Consider the following 20,427-nt stretch of genomic DNA (forward strand, 5'->3'; position numbering starts at 1 on the left):
CATATAATGCATTACTTGTACAAGTTAGTTTTTCTACCAACAGCCTTCAAACTAGTTTCACGCTGCCCTCCACGGCTTCCTCTCCTGTGACCACTTTATATCAGCGTAGCATGTACACATGAGATTCTCAACTTTTTTTTATGTGTTCCAGTCTCTGTCTTCCACTCCAGATTTAGCACTATGCGGCTCCCTCTAGAACCACAGATGTTATTCCTTAATGTCTTAAAACTGTACTACTATCACGCTCCTTCTTCCCTCCAGTGTTTTCCACATATTACATTCCTCGCCCATTTTTTATACAATTTCTTCATTTTTTGTTATCAGTCACTTAATTTTCAGCATATTACTGTAACACCATACACCGAGGTAACAAAAGTCATGGCATACCTCCTAATATCGTGTCTGGCTTCGTTTTCCCCTGCGTATTGCACAATTTGACGTGGCATCGACTCAACAAGTCGTTGGAAGTCCCCTACCTCTATAGCTGTTCATAACTGCGAAATTTCTGTGGATGCGGGATGTTGTACACGAACTCATCTCTAGATTATGTCCCATAAATGTTTGACGGGATTCATACAGGGCATCTGGGTGGCCAAATCATTCGCTCAAATCATCACAAATAATTGTGGTCCGGTGACATGACATCGTTGTTCGGTGACATGAAGTCCATGAATGGCTGCAAATGGTCTCCAAGTGACAGAACATACCGAATATTTCGGCGAAAAAGACGACCCTCGGATAAGATGAGGTATAAATTTCCGTCAAAGATACGAGGGCTATTGGGAAAGCAAGTTCCGATCGGTCGCAAAATGGAAACCACTGCGAAAATCGAAAATGTTTTATTTGCAATAGTTAGCTACACCTTACAGCTGCTTTTCTACATAGCCGTCGCTCCGACTTAGGCATTTGTCGTAGCGTTGTACTTGTACCAACTTTCTAATACCCTCGTCATAGAAGGCAGCCGCCTGTGCTTTCCGCCAATCCTCTGCGTTCGTCTACAGCTCGTTTTCTTTGCCAAAATATGATCCTCATAGGTAACGGCTCATTTGAGCAGAGCTGAAACTTAGTAAGGGCAAATTGCGGGCTGTATTGTGGGTGATCGAACACATCCCATCGAAAACGCTGCTGGAGGATCTGTATTGCCCCTGCAGAGTGCGGCCGAGAATTGTCATGAAGAACAAAACGCATGACAGTTATGTAATGTGGGCTGCAGGACATCAGGCAAATCTATCACTACGTCCTCATACTTGGCGGGAGACATTATTTTCTAGGCATCTTTACGTGCTCACTGTGCTATCAGAATTGGAAAGAGTGACATGCTGCGATCGACGGGCGTATTAGAGACACTACAAAACATATCTGTGTAAAACTTCATCGGATTTTCACAGTGGTTTCCATTTCGCCACCGATCGGAACTTACTTTCCGAATAGCCCTCGTATATAGTTTTGCCACGCGCCGTCCTATAAGACGATCCCCAAACTGTCAACGGCCTGTAAATTTAGTGATCGTTTGGATAATAATATGCACACTGATTCGGGCAATGATCATCAATATTTATAAAAGCATCGCATTGGCTATTCAGTCTTGCGGACATACCCGCTCTGGACTAATAAACAACGTCATAAAGCAAAAATCTCCTTCTGGATTGCTACGGTTTTGCCTATAGAAGCACGTGCCGAACAACGAACTCATATGTACAGCTAACAAGTATCGTTGAAGGTTGTGTTGTGTGTTCAGTTTGTACTGAACTTGTAATCGGCGTAAAATTTTTAAAGTGTATGCCTAATGATGGAACCAACAAAAAGAAGGAAATACGAAGCAAGATTCAAGTTAAAGGTCGTGAAACAGGCTATAGACTCGAACAACAGTGCTGCAGCAACGGCTTACGATGCAGCACAGATGATGGCAAGAGATTATCGAAGGATTTAAAAAAATGTCAAATTAAAAAGTGTTCTGTGAGAAGGGGAACAGCTTGCTGGGTAGATTTAGAAAATAGCGTTGCAAAATAGGTACAAGAACAGAGGCAGAATTGTTATGTTGTTACAAGAACATGATTAGGGCTTATGAATTGAAGTCGGTACGAACAAATCTAGATCACGGCAAAATTTTAAAGAAACCGTAAGTTGGTGCAATCGTATCTGGAACAGAAAAAAATCTGGTAATACTGCAGAAAACAAAATCTGCGCAGAAATTACCGAAAGATACTGACCATAAAGTTACGAGTTTTCATAAGTTTGTTATTTGTATGAGGCGAAAATACAACTTTCCACTATCTCGTATTGGAAACGTGGATGAAACACCGATGAACGTTCGACATGTTAAGCAATAGGACTGTGCAAACAAAAGGCATAAAACGGTTCGATTCCGCCAGGAAACGGCCAGGTTTACAGTAGTTCAAATGGCTCTGAGCACTATGGGACTCAACATCTGAGGTCATCAGCCCCCTAGAACTTAGAACTACTTAAACCTAACTAACCTAAAGACACCAGAAACATCCATGCCCGAGGCAGGGTTCGAACCTGCGACCGTAGCAGTCGCGCGGTTCCGGATTGAAGCGCCTAGAACCACTCGGGCACCAAGGCCGGCGTTTACAGCAGTATTAACATGCATGGAAGGTGGAACGAAGTTAAAACCTGTGGCCATGTTCAAGCGGAAAACCATTACTAAAACAAAAATTGCCACCAGGAATTTTCCTATATTTTAACATAAAGGACTGGATTGATAAGAACGGTGTAAAATTGTGGATGGAAAATGTGTGGCAGAGGCGATCACGTGCTCTACGAAATTAACCAAGTTTGTTGGGATGGGAGACGTTTCGCAGTCACGTAAGTGAGAACACCAAAAATCACGCAGCGCAAAGCAGTATCAGGACTGATGAATACCTGGAGGTTTGACATCGATGTTACAACCTTTAGACGTCTCTCTGAATAAACCATTCAAAGACCACATGCTGGAACAATGGAACTATTGGATGATGAGTGGCGAGAAGTCCTATAAGAAAGGTGGAGCAATGCAGGCTGCATCACTTGATGTTCTGTGTGATTTCGTGATCAAATTGCGAGAAAAGTGAAACGGGAAACAGTGATCAAATACTTCAAGATGTGTAGGATTTCCAATGCTGTGGATGGCACTGAGGACGATTTATTACGGGATACCGACGACGAAGCGGAAATCGATTGACACGGTGCATAATTGGACCCATATAAGGAGCTCAACAACGAAAGTGAGGATGTACTGAGCTGCTGCTTTCCTTAGGTGATGATTGTGAGGCTTTCGCAGCGTTTTAATTGCATTAGTGACTAATTTATTTTATTTTATAATGATTTTAATTTATATAAATTTCCATCTGCGTTTTATATCTGTTCTATAAAAAGACAGCCTCAGGTTCGAATTCTGCCTCGGCCATGGATGTGTGTGATGTCCTTAGGTTAGTTAGGTTTAAGTAGTTCTAAGTTCTAGGGGACTGATGACCACAGATGTTAAGTCCCATTGTGCTAGAGGCATTTGAACCATTTTATAAGACGACATCGATTTTGGGTGCTTTTTTTATGTTTCAGCTGCCGAAGTATACGGTAACCATTTCCAGTCAATGGTCGGTTCAGTTGGACCAGAGGACTGAGTCCCTTCCATTAAACACAGCCCACGCCGTTATGGAGCCACCAGCAGCTTTGATGCTGCCTTTCTGACAATCTTGGTCCATAGCTTCGTGGAGACTACACCACAATGGCACGCTACCATCAGCTCTTAGCAACTGAAATCGGGACTCATCTGACCAGGCCACGGTTTTCCAGTCTTTTAGGGTCAAATCGAGATGGTCATGAGCCAAGGAGAGCCACTTCAGGCGATGTCGTGATGTTAGCGAAAGCAATCGTGTCCGTCGTCTGCTGCCATAGCCCATTACTGTCACATTTTGCAGCACTGTCCTAAGGGATATGTTTGTCGTACGTCCCACATTAATTTCTGCGGTTATTTCACACAGTGTTGCTTGTCAGTTAGCACTGACAACTCTGCGCAAACGCCACTACTCTCGGTCGTTAAGTGAAGGTCGTCGACCACTCCGTTGCCCGTGGTGAGAGGTAATGCCTGATACTTGGTATTCTCGACACACTCTTGACGCTGTGGATCTCGGAATACTGAATTCCCTAACGATTTCCGAAATGAAATGCCAAATGCGTCTAGCTCCAACTACCATTCCGCGTTCAGAGTTTTAATTCCCGTCGTGCGGCCACAATCACATCGGAAACCTTTTCACTTGAGTCCCCTGGGTCCAAATGTCTGCTCCACCATTTTATTACCCTTTTATGCCTTATGTACGCGATACTACCGCCATATGTATATGTGCACATCGCTATCCCATGAATTTTGTCATCTCAGAGTATATCAAACGCTTCGAATCTCTTCTTTTCTGTCTTTCTCACAGTCCGTGATTGGGACGTACACCTCAGAAATATGTTCCTCAAATAAGCTCTACGTCAGATACAAGTAGATTTCTTTAACCAGCAACACTCTTTAGGCCTGTTTTTAGCTTCCTTATTCCTTTCTTATTCTATCGTCTGTCATGTATGTGTGTGTGTATGGTTTTTTTTTTCAGCACAAGTCCTTAACTTAATCATGTAATTGGTCCCCAGTTTTGATGTGAAATTTATCGCTAGTCGCAGTTGGTTTCATTTTCGTTGGTATACGCAAGTGCAAGAGAAGCTGAAAGGCGCATCCAGTATCATTCATTACTGCACCTAATTAACGAACAATTCGAACTTCAACCGAGTAGCAGAAAAGGCCCGAAAAGGTAATCGAATCTACGGGAAAGAAATCATACAGGACAACTCATCATATACAATCATCGAAGTTTTAAACTTAAATTAAAGCATGTTCTGCACGTGCTTTAAGAGACCTGGAGATGGATCGGACTAAAACACTAACTTTTTTGCAGAAGTGCGCACATATAGCAACATAGAAAGAAAATTAATGGGCTCCGAATGAGGAGCTACTTTGTGCACATATAAATTCTTGACAACATTCAGAATCCGAACCTCTCTGGATTGCCATTGGAGATTGAAGGCTGGATAATGCGACGTACGCATCTCGTCCAATGAATGGAAGCATCAGAATATCTCCAATCTGGATACAATGGAGACTGAGACAGGAAATGCTGAAACGTCTATGACAAAAACGGTATTTTACATCTTTAGTGATCTCGCAGAGCTGTCGAGAAGGTAAAATCACATCCTTCTTAGGAAGCCACACAATTTTGGAACAAAAATGACAGAATGTACTGACCACTGCCGTTTACGATCTTTATCGTTAAAAATATAGCGGCAGCGCTGTCGTTTTACTGCACTTTATACATTTGGTTCAAATGGTTCAAATGGCTCTGAGCACTACGGGATAAACATCTGTGGTCATCAGTCCCCTAGAACTTAGAACTACTTAAACCTAACCAACCTAAGGACATCACACACATCCATGCCCGAGGCAGGTTTCGAACCTGCGTTTATACATTTTCAGGCATACATTTTTTTTACTACGTTTCATGTATCTGATATAACGTATTTATTTAATTTAGAAACTCTGATTGCAAGTTTGGAGAGAACTGAAGTTATTTCATGGGAATCTTAAACTTCAAATGTGATACTTCTGGCTTCAATAAATAAATAAACACAATAACTATTCAAACTCCATATTCAGTTTTTTCCTTCATTAAGATAGCTTAAACGGATTATTCGGTGATAAAGCTCGCTACAATTGATATCTGTCGATACTTATATTCGCGGGTAACGATTTCCCGTAAGGACATTAAACCTCCATAGCTCCTTAGAACGACTGTGGCACATGCAATAATGAAGTATAACTACCAAATACAGATTTACTACTTCGAAAGATTTACAGTGTGATACTACTGACCTACATTGGAATGAAACAGTATGCAAATTAACAGTCAATTTTTTAACTAACTAATTATATTAGATCAATTAATGTGCTGCCTCTTTTTTCACGGCTTCTCAACTGCGGAAAGAAAACCGTACAGTACAGTAGAACGTTTGAAACATTTTACTTCGTTACTGTAGATTTCGGAACACCCTACATTTTATGGCACACGGCGTCAGGTTTGCGAGCCTATCAAAAGATTCTGTCACTTTTCTTTTGCTGGATCATAAAGTGTCGCGATGTGGAGTGCACATGTCGTGAAAGGGAATTTATAGTTTCAGTAACCTTTTTCCAGCGAGGAAAAACGAATTTCTATAGACAGTATTTTGAACGCAAGTAGTGACAGGTGTGAAGCTCGTAACATACTTTAATCTCATTTTTTGTTTCGCAGTTGTGACACGTAATGGAACGACGACAACAGCGCATGTGGATACGTATGTGTGTATGTCTGTGTGTGCGCGCGCGAGTCAGAAGCAACTGGGGATTTATGAGCTTAATACCTGTATGGAGGACGTTTTACCTACGTCACATAAATCAGTGTTCGCACAGCGCCACGGCAGAATATATCACTGTGCGACAGGTTTACTGGCCGCATGGTCACACAAGTCATATCCAGCGATTCAAGCGGTCGCGATGCTTATTGATGGTCCTAAATGAAGACTGATTGAATACACCAATGCGCCGGAATATTCTACAGTTAATGACAGAAGCAGCACTGTATTTGCTCTATGACGTCGCTCACGATAGGTAGTATTGTAGCTAGTGATTAAATTCTCTGTTATTCTATTTGCGTTAGCGGCTATTGACGCGTATTCGGACGTGCCGTTAATAATCGCTGGCTTCGAGATCCGTAATGGAAGAATTTGCTGAAAACCGTTGCCAAATAATCACCGCGTGAAGAGACATTGGGATATCGGTTTAAGGTGTACGGCAAGAAAGGAAGAATGAACTGACTGTTGCTGTTAATAACGATCATCCTCCTTTACCTCCTCTGCATTACTGCAGATGACGTGTCGCTGAGCACATTTGTTCTGTGCGTGCAGTACTCGTGAGGCGCCTAGTTGTTTCCACTGCACTGTGCGGAATACGAAGGTTCTGTTATAGTTCACTAACCTGCTGTCTTCAAGTTCATGTCCCCAGCGCAGAAAACAGCACGCAGGTCGTAGGTTCTGTATCTTGAGGCTGAATCTGACTTCTAGCGAGGTTCTGTTCTGAAATAATAATCCCTTCTTTGGGATGCCACTAGCGTATTTTAATATAGCCACCAGTGGCGTAGCGTGGTGGTAAAGGTTGGGGAGACTCTGCAGTTATTATAGGGAGACAAAATAGTACAATAAACAATCATTTAAACAAATGAAACAAAATGCATTAAATAAAACAACAGCTACTGCTACTACTACCACTGCCACTAATAATAATAATAATAAGAAGAATAATAATAACTAACTCGTTCAAGAAACGATGACAGATTTGTAGAACCCCAGCAGCAAGAGAAGAAACACTTATATTTTCTTGTACACAAGTGCAATGCGCCTGTCTTTTCTTTCCACGAATAAGACTGTAACTCGGTCTACAAAGATGTGATCACTGGATAGCTCTCCAGGTAGTGTCTTTCCTATGGCTAACGTGCTCAAAAACGACAGCCGGATGTTGGACATTGAATTCCTTAAATAATTCTTCACTCGATGTGCATTTTCAGCTTCTCGCGGCGTAATGAATAATTCTTCACTCGTTTAAGAGCACTCATGCTTCGTTCACTGCTTACTTTAGTTGCGGGTAGGGTCAAAACCAAACGCAGGAACTTCGAAGTTTCTTCATACACGGAGTCTAAATAATTGTTGACAATGTAGTTTAAGAGGATTCTTTGATATAAGTGTTTTTTCTCTTCAGCGTTTATGTTACACTGTTCACTTTCAAGTTGTTCTTGTTTGAAGAAGAATACTGTTCTAATAATTGAAGCAGTTTCAACTTTGGGAATTCTTTTTTATAGTTCGGGAAACACTTTTCGTTCAAAAGTTCAACAAACTGAATTTGGGGAAACCTTCTTTCCATCTGAACAATTTGCAAATCCAGTATCTAGTAAGTTGGTGGCCTGAGAGATGTCTTTTGACTGTCACAGAATGATAAGTTGCGATTCAAACACAAGCTGCATTTAATGGATTCATCAACGAATGTTTCAGTTCTTAATTGTCGTAAGTTTCTCAAAACAGTTCTTATTTCGTCTTGGCAAGCAGTTATACTGACAGATGTTGACTGAAGATCATTAAAGAGATGTTCAACATAAACCAAGCACCCTCGGTAGAAGCAAAGCAAGTAGACAAACGTAGGATCATCCATCCGTCGTTTGGTTCCCACACCACAGCTCAAAGATTCTGGGTCCCACTGAGAGTCTGTATCATCAAATATACATTTAAATACACTATATAGCCCTGAGAAATAACTAGATGTTCTTAAAACTGCCCTGGAATGAAAGTTCCGGCGAGTGTTGCTTGCAGGTGGCAGTTTAAATCCTTTCTCAGTTAGCAATACAGTTCGTTTTGATGATTTGCTGAAAAACTAACGGAATGCAGTAAGATCACTTACAAACATGCGTACTTGTCGAATGGTTTTGGAAGCATGTAACAGTACCAAATTCAGCTGGTGTGCGTAACAATGAATAAACAGCGCATAGGGACAGAACTGCTTCACCAATTGTTGTAGTCCTCTTTCTCTGCCCGCCATTACTGAAGCGCCATCATATGTTTGACTAACCACTTTTCCTTCCGCATTCTATTCTTTCAATAGTGGATGAATAATGTTTGACAAACCTTCAGCACTTTTATCTGCAGAAACATTGTAAAATCCAGAGAATCTTTCCTCAATTTTGTCTGCAATACAGTATCTGAATATTATACTCATTTGACTCTTGCATGACACGTCTAATGTTTCATCAGCCTGAATCGAAATGAAATTGCAGTTCGGAATTTCAGATTTTATTTTTTCATTAACTGCCAAAGTTATCATTTCTATTACATCATTTTGTATATCTGGAGAAGTTCCTTTAAAGGTTAAAGATGATGACAGATGGTCTCGGATTAACTGCTCTCCTTGAGCTAGTAAATCCAACAATTCCAGATAGTTACCTTTGTTGCTGGAGGATTCGTCTTCTCGATGGCCGCAAAAGGCTAGTTCTTGTTTACAAAGAAATACAATTGCCTGAATAAGACGAGCCCATACTCTCCTGCTGGATGCAACTTGTTCGCTGTATTTTATTGCTGTCAGGCGAGCGGTTTCAGAAAAGGCGTGCTCAATTCTACTTTGCCCAGTAACTGAAATGCTTCTTTGTTCTGCAGGTGACGTTTTGATATCTGATGCTTTTGTGCTTTCCTGTCAATGTTCTTTACTGTACAAATGCCCTCATTGCATCATTACTTTTCACCACCAAACAGAAGACATATATAACAATATAATCTGTTATTAACTGCATTCGCAGTCAGCCAAGCATACTTTTCGTACCAGGCTGTCTGAAAAGTGCGTTTTTGTTTGGCTTCACTTAAAACCACACTGAGTATAGGAGTAGGTCATTTGTCCTTCAATTCGCACTTTTTTTTTGGTACGTTAATGTAGAAAAAGGCGTCTTTAATAAAAATTCTAGTATTCAGTTGGTGGCTTAGTCATGTTGGCGACACAACGAAAATATGCACCAAAATCACAGAAGAATGACTATGAACACAAACCGCGCGACTGTTCACTTCCGTGTTAAAAGCCAGTATAGAAGCGGCAGAGACTAGTCTCGATACCCGCTAGCAAGTGCAGCGCACCGGCCTTCGTGGAAAGGGAAGTGGAGGGGAGCCGAGATTGCCACTAACGCTCAGGCGCACGCAGCCAGGTAAGGGGAGGAAGGCGGAGACAGAGCAGTCGAGGCTCAAGCAGGCAAATACACCAATACTCAGGGTGCGATAGCGGGCTACAAAAATGATGTCTTCGCACATTTAGTGCTCTTGGTAGAAAGTTGTTTATTATTATTATTATTATTATTCACGTTTGGGCCCTACTGGACCACGCGAAGTACAATCACGGGGCATTCAGTTATTTTCTTTTAGCCTTTCTCTCTGCCCAAATTGTTTTCATTCTCTCGGAATGAGCTCTTTTCCTTTCATCAGACCATGTGGTTCCAGTTTTCTTTGGTTTTTCAGCTTGACCAACTACCCAGTCATGAATTTTTTGCCCAAATAATTTTCTGTCTTGAATTTCATCTTGTTTTATATCTGCCTCTTTCATGTCCTCTTTTATAGCAGCAATCCATTTTATTGTCTCAAATTTAGCTTTACTTCGATTTTCGTAGAATTCCACTACTTGTTTAGTTAGTCTGGTAGCATCCATTCTTTTAATATGCCCATAAAATTTTAATCTGCGTTTTTTCATATCCGAATATATGCTGGTGTATTGTTGAATTTCACTATTTGCTCTTAGCCTGTATGTTCCTTCTTCAGTATATTTTGGACCTAGAATTTTTCTGATTACTTTTCTTTCTCTTTTTTGGATTTCTTGAATGTCCTTTTTTCTGTTTAAAATTAGCGTTTCAGCCCCATAAAGGCACTCTGGTTTTATGACCGTGTTGTAATGTCTCAATTTAGAGTACCTCGAGAGACATTTTTTGTTGTAGATGTCTTTTGTAAGTCTAAAAGCTGTCTCCATCTTTTGACAACGAATTTCATTTCCAATTTTTTCTAGACCAGTCTCTGAGATTGTTTCACCTAAATATTTGAATTGCGAAACTCTTTTGATTTTTCCATACTTAGTTTCCAAAAGTTTGGGTGCCAGTTTGTTGCTAGTCATATACTGTGTTTTTTCAAATGAGATTTGGAGACCTACTCTTTCTGCTGTTTCTTTAAGAATTTCTATTTGTTTCTGAGCAATTTGGATGTCCTGCGTTAGAATAACCAAGTCGTCTGCAAAGGCCAAACAGTCTATTCGAATATTTGTTCGTCCTAATTTCACTGGTTGGTCAATTTTGAACTCCAATTTTCGTTCGCGCCACTCTTGTATTACTTTTTCTAGAACGCAGTTAAATAGCAACGGAGAGAGTCCATCACCTTGCCTCACGCCTGTTTTTATTTCAAAGGATTCTGAAATTTCTCCTCTGAACTTTACTTTTGATTTTGTACCAGTTAGCGTGTCTCTGATAATTGCCGTGGTTTTAGGATCCAGGCCTTGTTCTTTCACAATTTGGAAAAGAGATTCACGATCCACTGAGTCATAAGCCTTTCTAAAATCTACAAAGGTACAAACTAGTTTTTTATTGTAAATTTTTTGATGTCTGAGAATTAGTTTGAGGACTAAAATCTGTTCTGGGCAAGATCTATTTGGCCTGAAACCTGCTTGATATTCGCCAATTTTCCATTCAAGTTGTTGTTGTGCTCGGTTCAGAAGACATTGAGAGAGGATTTTGTATGTGACTGGAAGAAGAGAAATTCCTCTGTAATTATTAACATCAGTTTTGTCTCCCTTCTTATGAAGTGGGTGAATCAAGGCGGTTTTCCATTCATCAGGAATTTTTTCAGTTTGCCAAATGTTTTGCATGATTGAAGTAATTTCTTTAACGGTTTTTGGACCAGCTGCCTTTAGAAGTTCTGCAACAATTCCATCTTCACCAGATGCTTTGTTGTTTTTCAACCTATGAATTTCTTTAATGATTTCCTCTTCATTTGGTGCAAGTGAAACTGGATTGCATTGTTGGGGAATTTTTGGTGGAAATCTTTCTGTGGGCTCGGGGCAATTTAGAAGATTCTTAAAATATTTAGAAAGTTCTTTGCAATTTTCTTGGTTGTTAAGAGCCAACTGTCCATTTTCCTTCTTGAAGCAAAGATTCTGGGGTTGGTACCCCTTTATTTTGGTTTTAAAAGTTTTATAAAAATTTCTGGTATTGTATTTCTGAAAATCTTCTTCAATTTCTAAGAGTTGACTATTCTCATATTGTCTTTTTGTTTGTCTAATTAGTTTTGAAGTGTCTTTTCTAGTTGTCAGGAATGTATCATATGTGTCTTCTGTCTTGTTGCTATTCCATGCTTTAAATGTCTCTTGTGATTGCATGATCACAGTTTTCATTCCACCAAGCATGTTTCTTGTGTTTTCGTAAAGGAATTTGATCTTGAGCTGTTTTGATAATCTTGTGTTTGAGTTGTTCCCAATTTTGTGCACTTGTTTTGTCAAATTCGTCTGCTAATAATGATGGTTGGATTTTACTGGTGTCAAATTTGGGGATTAATGGTGTCCTTTTGTTGAAATTTTGGGGTTTTAGCTTTAGTTTCACACGGGTTAAGTAATGGTCTGAGTCAATATTGGCGCCTTTACGAACTTGAACATTTAAAATTTCTTTGTGACATGGATACGAGATTGCAATATGGTCAATTTGGAATTCACCTATGTCCTTGTTAGGTGATCGCCATGTCTTTTGTTTTGAAGGTTTTTTCTTAAAATGACTTGACATAATTTTGAGATTGAAATTTCTGCAAAATTCTACCAGCCTCTTTCCATATTTTTGTTATGAATTAATATTGCATCTTTTTTAAGCACGAATGCAGGGGAGACTAAGTCTCAAAATCTCCCCTCACGCTACGCCACTGATAGCCACACGAGAAGACTACATGATCTTATCACAACACCTTCTGATACAGCAAAGTACCTGATCAAACACAATGTTTACGAAAATGTATCTTTACACTATTTGTGTCACGTGTCTGTGTCTCATGACTGCCGGAGTGAATCTTTTAATACTGAATACTGGCAAACACATCCTGCCACAGACAACATGGCTGTACATCTCGACTGCCTAATCCAGAGTGACGAACAGGAACTTAAAAATTGGAAACACATCCTACGACAGACAATATGTCTGTTCTTCTCGACTGCCTCATCCAGAGTGACGAACAGCCCGAAACACTTCGCGCGTCCTACCAGAAAAGGCGTGACCCGAACGCTTCCCAAGTGCTTCGTCTGCAATTTACTCAGTCTTTTGTTTTTGATTTTAATTGTTTTTAATAATTCTAAAATGACTGATTGATAGCTGTTGAGAGATATTTATATTAAAAGTGAAGTCATTACAATGTGTAGTTTAACTAATAATAATAACTATACTTAAACGTTTTGGCGCCCTTGCTCCGAACACAACAGCGAATCACAGAGCAGTAGCATTATGCAGGCGGTCTTTCTCACGGGAATGGTACCGAATCTAACACCTGTCACAGGTACCTCACACCACATATCGTCATCTATATACTTCTTGCACCTCCACTGCTCTGGGAACAGCTTCTTGGAGCCTAATATGAATGGCTGACTAAGCCAGAAATATTACAGGTGGCAAAGCCTAAGAAACAAGATATCGTAATAGAATAACATTGTTAATCTAAGTATATACTGAAATCGTACGAAAGATGAGCAAAATCGGTATCTTATTAGGCGCGTGCTCCCATTTTCAGAAATGACGCGGTTTGAACACCGAGAAAATTCTTGTCAGCACACAGGACAAAAAGTTTGTCAGTTCAGTAATACCACGTGGCACTGCCTCCAGCCTTGATAATGGAGAAAAACCTCCTCAAGTTTCTTCAGGTATGTCATGCCCAGCTGGATTCACTCATGATGATTATATCTCCTCGATCTACCAAAGTGAGGGATGTTGATTCCGATGTTTCACTTCCAGGTAGTCAGACTTTTACTATGCACATAATGACGAGTGATTTAGTGGGCCAGTCGAGGTGTGATAGAGTGCTCTACTGTTCGTCAAATAGGGAACGTTTGCGTACAGCCATTTGAAGATGGTTGCTGTCATCTTAGAGGACTAGAGTGTTTACAGCGTACTACTGAACTTGAGATGTAGATGAAATGACAACACGCGGTCACCGAGGATATTGGATTGAACATTCTGGGCCAAGTTCACGAGAACCTGAATAAGTGGCCTAACTGCTGCGAAGTAATCCCCATAACATCACAGAACCACCTTCAGTCTGAACTTTACGCTCCAAGCATTGCAGGTTAACACAGGACTCGAGCAGCAGCAGTTAGTCAGGCGGATGGCAGCCCGAGTTCAAAAATGTTGAGATGGGTGTGAAATCTTAAGGGACTTAACTGCTAAGGCCATCAGTCCCTAAGCTTACACACTACTTAACCTAAATTATCCTAAGGACAAACACACACAGCCATGCCCGAGGCAGGAGTCGAACCAACGCCGGGACCAGCTGCACAGTCCATGACTGCTGCGTTCTAGACCGCTCGGCTAATCGCGCGCGGCTTAAAAAGCAGCCCGAGTCTTGCTCGTACTATGCATAAGAATTCCTAGCTAACGTTGCGCTTCCTGTACTCTGTTTATAATCGTGCAGACTGCACAAGGTAGGGTCCTCGCTGTGTCGTACCCTGTTTCCGAATCCTGGATTATCTGTTCTCCAAAAAACGCTATATACACTACTGGCCAATAAAATTGCTACACCACGAAGATGACGTGCTACAAACGAGCAACTGGCTCGTCACAATACGCCAGTCACTACTCTTGATGAACTGTGGTATCGTGTTGAAGCTGCATGGGCAGCTGTACCTGTACACGCCATCCAAGCTCTGTTTGACTCAGTGCCCAGGCGTATCAAGGCCGTTAATACGGCCAGAGGTGGATGTTCTGGGTACTGATTTCTCAGGATCTATTCACCCAAATTGCGTGAAAATGCAATCACATGTCAGTTATAGTGTAATATATTCATCCAATGAATACCCGTTTATCATCTGCATTTCTTCTTGGTGTAGCAATCTTAATGGCCAGTAGTGTATATTCACTCTCTGAGGAGAAGGTTGGTGATCGAAATTTCATGAGAAGATCCTGACGCAATGAAAAACGCCTTGATTTGGACGATTACCTCTCCAATCCACGTAACACATCCACAGCGCTGTCTCCTCACTTTCACGATGGTACAAAACGAGCTGTGCTTCTTTGAACTTTTTCGATGTCCTCCTTCGATCCTGTCTGATACGGATCTCATACAGCAGAACAAAACTCCATAAAAGGACGTAAGAAGTGTAGTATAAGCAGTCTCTTTAGTAGACCTGTTGAATTTTCTCATTGTTCTGCCAATAAACCGTAGTCTTTGGTTTGCTTTCGTCACAACATTACGTTTGTGATGGTACCAATTTAAGTTACTCGTAGTTCCTAAGTATTTAGCTGAATCTTCAGCCTTTAAATTTGTGTGATTTGTTGTGCAATGGAAAATCACCGGATTCGTTTTAGTACTCATGTGGATGGCTTCACGTTTCCCGTTATTTATAGTTTTGCAAATTGTTTTGATAACTGATGATTTTTTTAAGTTGGTAGATGACAGCATCATTTACGAACTTTCTAAGAGTGCTACTTGCATTGTCTCCTAAATCGTTTTTGCAGATCAGGAACAGCAGAGGGCTACAACGCCAGCTATTAATTCTGCTCTACTCGAAGACATTCCGTCAGTTACTACGAAGTGTGACCTTTATGACAGAAAAGCACGAATCTAGTCGCACAACTGAGACGATAGTCGACAGCCATGCAATTTGAAGTCGCTTGTGAGGAACAGCGGCAAAAACCTTCTGTAAATCTATTGTAAAAATATGGAATCAGTTTGAATCCCCTGTCGATAGCTCTCATTGCTTCGTGAGAATAAAGATCTGGTTGTGTTTCACAAGAACGATATTTTCTGAATCCGTGTTGACTATTTGTCAATAAATCGTTTTCTTCGAGGTAATTCATAATGTTCACAGACAGCGTATGTTCCAAAATTCTATTGCAAACCGACATTAGCGATGTGGGTCTATAATTCAGCGGATTACTCCTATTTCCTTTCTTGAGTATTGGTGTGACTTGTTTCTTTAGAAACGGATCTTTCTACGGGGGGCGGTTGCACATGACTGCAAGTGTGGAGCATCAGCATGCTCTGAGAGGGACCTGGCTCATGTACAACCAGGACCGGAAGCCTCGCCTTTGTTAAGTGGTTAGCTCAGCGCCCTCTACTTCACTCGCGTAGACTGTATGGCCTGCATAGATGATTTTTTATTTAACTGAATTTTTATCTTTTTCACAAACTGCAACACTTTATATGCTTTTGACGTCAATTGAAGCCATACAATCATAGATTTTTTCCGAATTTACTTCTGATCAAAGAGCGATTCTGGTACTGTAGCACAAAGGTTTTGTTATCATACCTTTTGCATTCTTGTGGAGATATTTCCATAGCGACTTTCATCCCCTAATAAATGTTTCTTTATATCTAACCGAGAAGTGAAATACTAATTTTCACAAAATTAGCTTTCAAATTTTTTTAATGTGACGAAATATTTTCTAAAAGTTTTCATTCCCTATTACACTATCATAGCGGAAGAATTCCCAGAAACACTGAAACATGTTTTTTTTAGTTTCTAATCGAGAAGTTAATACCAGTTGTAATAGATGTAGTAAAAATACTTTAGTAGTTCTTTAGTAATTATTTATTTTCGGAAAAGTTTCACCCACTTATGGTTGGATTTCCAAACATGCTGAAATGCAATTGTTTTAATTTTCCGTATGAGGAACCAAGTACATGGTATTATTTCGTAGTTCTAGATTCAAAATTTCCTTAATACCGACATACTTTCAAAAAGCCTTTCATTCCCTATTTCACCCTCTTACGACTGGAATTTCGGAAAACCCCTTCTTAAATGATGCCTGCATTATAAGGTCCACACTCTCTGTAAACTTCAAGTTTCTATCCTTGGCGGTTTGGGTTTGGGCGATGATGAGGCAGTCAGTCAGTCCGAACATTGCCTTTTATATACACTGAAGAGCCAAAGAAACTGGTACACCTGCCTAATATCGTGTAGGGCCTCCGCGAGCACGCAGAAGTGCCGCAGCACGACGCGAAACGGACTCGGCTGACGTCTGAAGTAGTCCTGGAGGGAATTGACACCATAAATCCTGCAGGGCTGTCCATAAATACGTAATTGTACGAAGGGGTGCAGGTCTCTTCTGAACAGCTAGTTGCAAGGCATCCCAAATATGGTCGATGATGTTCGTGTCTGGGGAGTTTAGTGGCCAGCGGAAGTGTTTAAGCTCAGAAGAGTATTGCTGGAGCCACTCTGTAGCAATTCTGGACCTGTGGGCTGCCTGAAGACCGTCGGAATGCTCAGTCGACATGAATAGACGCAAATGATCAGACAGGATGCTCACGTACGTGTCACCTGTCAGATGGTTCAAATGGCTCTGAGCACTATGGGACTCAACTGCTGAGGTCATTAGTCCCCTAGAACTTAGAACTAGTTAAACCTAACTAACCTAAGGACATCACAAACATCCATGCCCGAGGCAGGTTTCGAACCTGCGACCGTAGCGGTCTTGCGATTCCAGACTGCAGCGCCTTTAACCGCACGGCCACTTCGGCCGGCTCACCTGTCAGAGTTGTATCTAGACGCATGAGGGGTCCCACATCACTCCAGCTGCACACGCACCACACAATTGCAGAGCCTCCATCAGTTTCAACAGTCCCCTGCTGACATGCAGGATCCATGGATTCATGATGTTGTCTCCAAACCCGTACACGTCCATCAGCTCGACACAGTTTGAAACGAGACGCGTCCGATCAGGCAATATTTTTCCAGTCATCAACAGTCCAACGTCGGTGTTGACGGGCCCAGGCGAGGTGTAAAGCTTTGTGTCGTACAGTTATCAAGGGTACATGAGTGGTCCTTCGGCCCCGAAGGTTCAAATCGATGATGTTTCGTGAGTGGTTGATAAGTTGACACTTGTTGATGGCCCAGCATTGACGTCAGCAGTGATTTGCGGAAGGGCTGTACTGTACTTCTGTCACGTTGAAAGATTCACTTAAGTCGTCGTTGGTCCCGATCTTGCAGGATCTTTCTCCGGTCGCAGTGATGTCGGAGATTTGATGTTCTACTGGATTCCTGATATTCACGGTACACACGTGAACTGGTCGTATGGGAAAATCCTCACTCCATCGCTACCTCGCTGCTTCCCATGGCTCGTGCGACGACCATAGCATCACGTTTAAACTCGCTTAAATCGTTATAACCTGCCATTGTAGCAGCAGTATCCGATCTAACAACTGCACCAGACACTTGTTGTCTTATACAGGCTTTGCCGACCGCAGCGCCGTCTTCTGTCTGTTTACATATCTCTGTATTTGACTACGCATGCCTGTACCAGTTTCTTTGGCGCTTCATTGTACATATAGAGATTTAAGCTGCTCTGCTTTAATCAAAGTCTCGATCCAGTGTGGCTGGTGGGCGATAGATGGACTAAACTAGCTGCTGGTCGTGTGCTGCAGGACGGCCCCGTGGTAACGGCGCGCGCCTCGCTGAGCGGCTCCAACACGGAGGCGGTGGGCGAGCTGCGGCTGGAGCAGGCGGCGCCGCCCTTCGGTCCCGTGGCGGTCCGCGGCAACGCCACGGGGCTGCCGCCGGGACTCTACCGTCTCTTCGTCACCATACTGGGAGACCTGCGCGACGGCTGCGACAGCCTCCAGCCCGCCTACAGCCCTTACCAGGTAAGCCGCGGAGCAGACGGCATGTACAAATAACTTACAGGAATGCCATCTGGTCAAGTCCTCGACATCTGCCGATGTTTCGACAGGTGAACACCTGAAACGTTGACGAAATAAATCTCGGGTGAACAGCCTGGTATTATAGTGCATAGGAGACAATATTTCGGCAATCGAACACGTTGCCATCATCAGGTGCGTTGATGTACTGACCAGCGGTGGGCCGGCGACATGTATATATAGGACAATCCCCCTCCCGCTCCTCCCTCAGGCGCTTCCTATGAGTCGGTGCGGTCCGCGCCCCGCGCGCGGTCCAGGTACAGCGTCCGTTCTCCCGCCGTCTGGGCGCTGCGTCCTAGGTCTTCTCGTTCAGGAGGGTCTGCCGGCACCGCTCTCGTTATTCTTCCCTCCTCCCCCGAAGTCCGTACACTCTGGGAAATATCCTTTTTCTTCTTAATCCGGGTGATCGCGGGTTCCCACGCGTTGCTAAGGATGTAACCGCTGTCACGATTTAGTTGTGGCTCCCTTACTCTGATCTGTATGGCTTCATTGATGACACAGTCCCAGTATTTGGAAGTCTGTGTCAGAACTTTGGTTTGGTCACAATCCATGCTGTGGAGTTCCGACAGGCAATGCTCAGCGATTGCCGACTTACTGGGCGGTTGCAGTCTAGTGTGCCGCTGATGTTCTCGGCATCGTTCCTCAATGGTACGAATGGTCTGCCATATGTATACACTACCGCATTGGCAAGGTATCTGATAAACCCCTGATTTACGTAGACCAAGGTTGTCCTTGACACTACCAAGAAGGCTCTTGGTTTTGCTTGGAGGTCGGAAGATGGTTTTCTCTTGGTGTTTACGTAAAATGCGTCCAGTTTTTCCGGATAAGGCTCCACAAAACGGAATAATAGCCAATGCCGCCTCCTCCTGAGGTTCATCCTCAGTTTCCGCCGGTGCTGCAGGTGTGGGATGTATAGAGCCTTCCGAATTGGCCCTTCCTTGTATCCGTTCCTCCGAAACACGGTCTTCAGATGGTCAAATTCTTGTTGGAGACTGTCCCTGTCGGAGATGGTGTGAGCTCTGTGTACAAGAGTTTTGAGCACGGCAGACCCTCCTGAACGAGAAGACCTAGGACTCAGCGCCCAGACGGCGGGAGAACGGACGCTGTACCTGGACCGCGCGCGGGGCGCGGACCGCACCGACTCATAGGAAGCACCTGAGGGAGGAGCGGGAGGGGGATTGTCCTATATATACACTCCTGGAAATGGAAAAAAGAACACATTGACACCGGTGTGTCAGACCCACCATACTTGCTCCGGACACTGCGAGAGGGCTGTACAAGCAATGATCACACGCACGGCACAGCGGACACACCAGGAACCGCGGTGTTGGCCGTCGAATGGCGCTAGCTGCGCAGCATTTGTGCACCGCCGCCGTCAGTGTCAGCCAGTTTGCCGTGGCATACGGAGCTCCATCGCAGTCTTTAACACTGGTAGCACGCCGCGACAGCGTGGACGTGAACCGTATGTGCAATTGACGGACTTTGAGCGAGGGCGTATAGTGGGCATGCGGGAGGCCGGGTGGACGTACCGCCGAATTGCTCAACGCGTGGGGCGTGAGGTCTCCACAGTACATCGATGTTGTCGCCAGTGGTCGGCGGAAGGTGCACGTGCCCGTCGACCTGGGACCGGACCGCAGCGACGCACAGATGCACGCCAAGACCGTAGGATCCTACGCAGTGCCGTAGGGGACCGCACCGCCACTTCCCAGCAAATTAGGGACACTGTTGCTCCTGGGGTATCGGCGAGGACCATTCGCAACCGTCTCCATGAAGCTGGGCTACGGTCCCGCACACCGTTAGGCCGTCTTCCGCTCACGCCCCAACATCGTGCAGCCCGCCTCCAGTGGTGTCGCGACAGGCGTGAATGGAGGGACGAATGGAGACGTGTCGTCTTCAGCGATGAGAGTCGCTTATGCCTTGGTG

General features: G+C 43.1%; 1 protein-coding gene across 1 annotated transcript in view; it reads left to right on the top strand.

The window, feature by feature from the left end:
- LOC124548075 (superoxide dismutase [Cu-Zn]-like) overlaps positions 1-20,427 on the top strand; it is a 179,586-nt gene that overhangs the window by 78,396 nt on the left and 80,763 nt on the right. Inside the window, exon 3 of the mRNA XM_047125152.1 lies at positions 18,232-18,450. Coding sequence (XP_046981108.1) covers positions 18,232-18,450 — 219 coding nt within the window. The remainder of the gene's footprint in view (positions 1-18,231; positions 18,451-20,427) is intronic.

The sequence above is a fragment of the Schistocerca americana genome, chromosome 1, assembly GCF_021461395.2.
Source record: "Schistocerca americana isolate TAMUIC-IGC-003095 chromosome 1, iqSchAmer2.1, whole genome shotgun sequence".
Classification (NCBI taxonomy): Eukaryota; Metazoa; Arthropoda; class Insecta; order Orthoptera; family Acrididae; genus Schistocerca; species Schistocerca americana.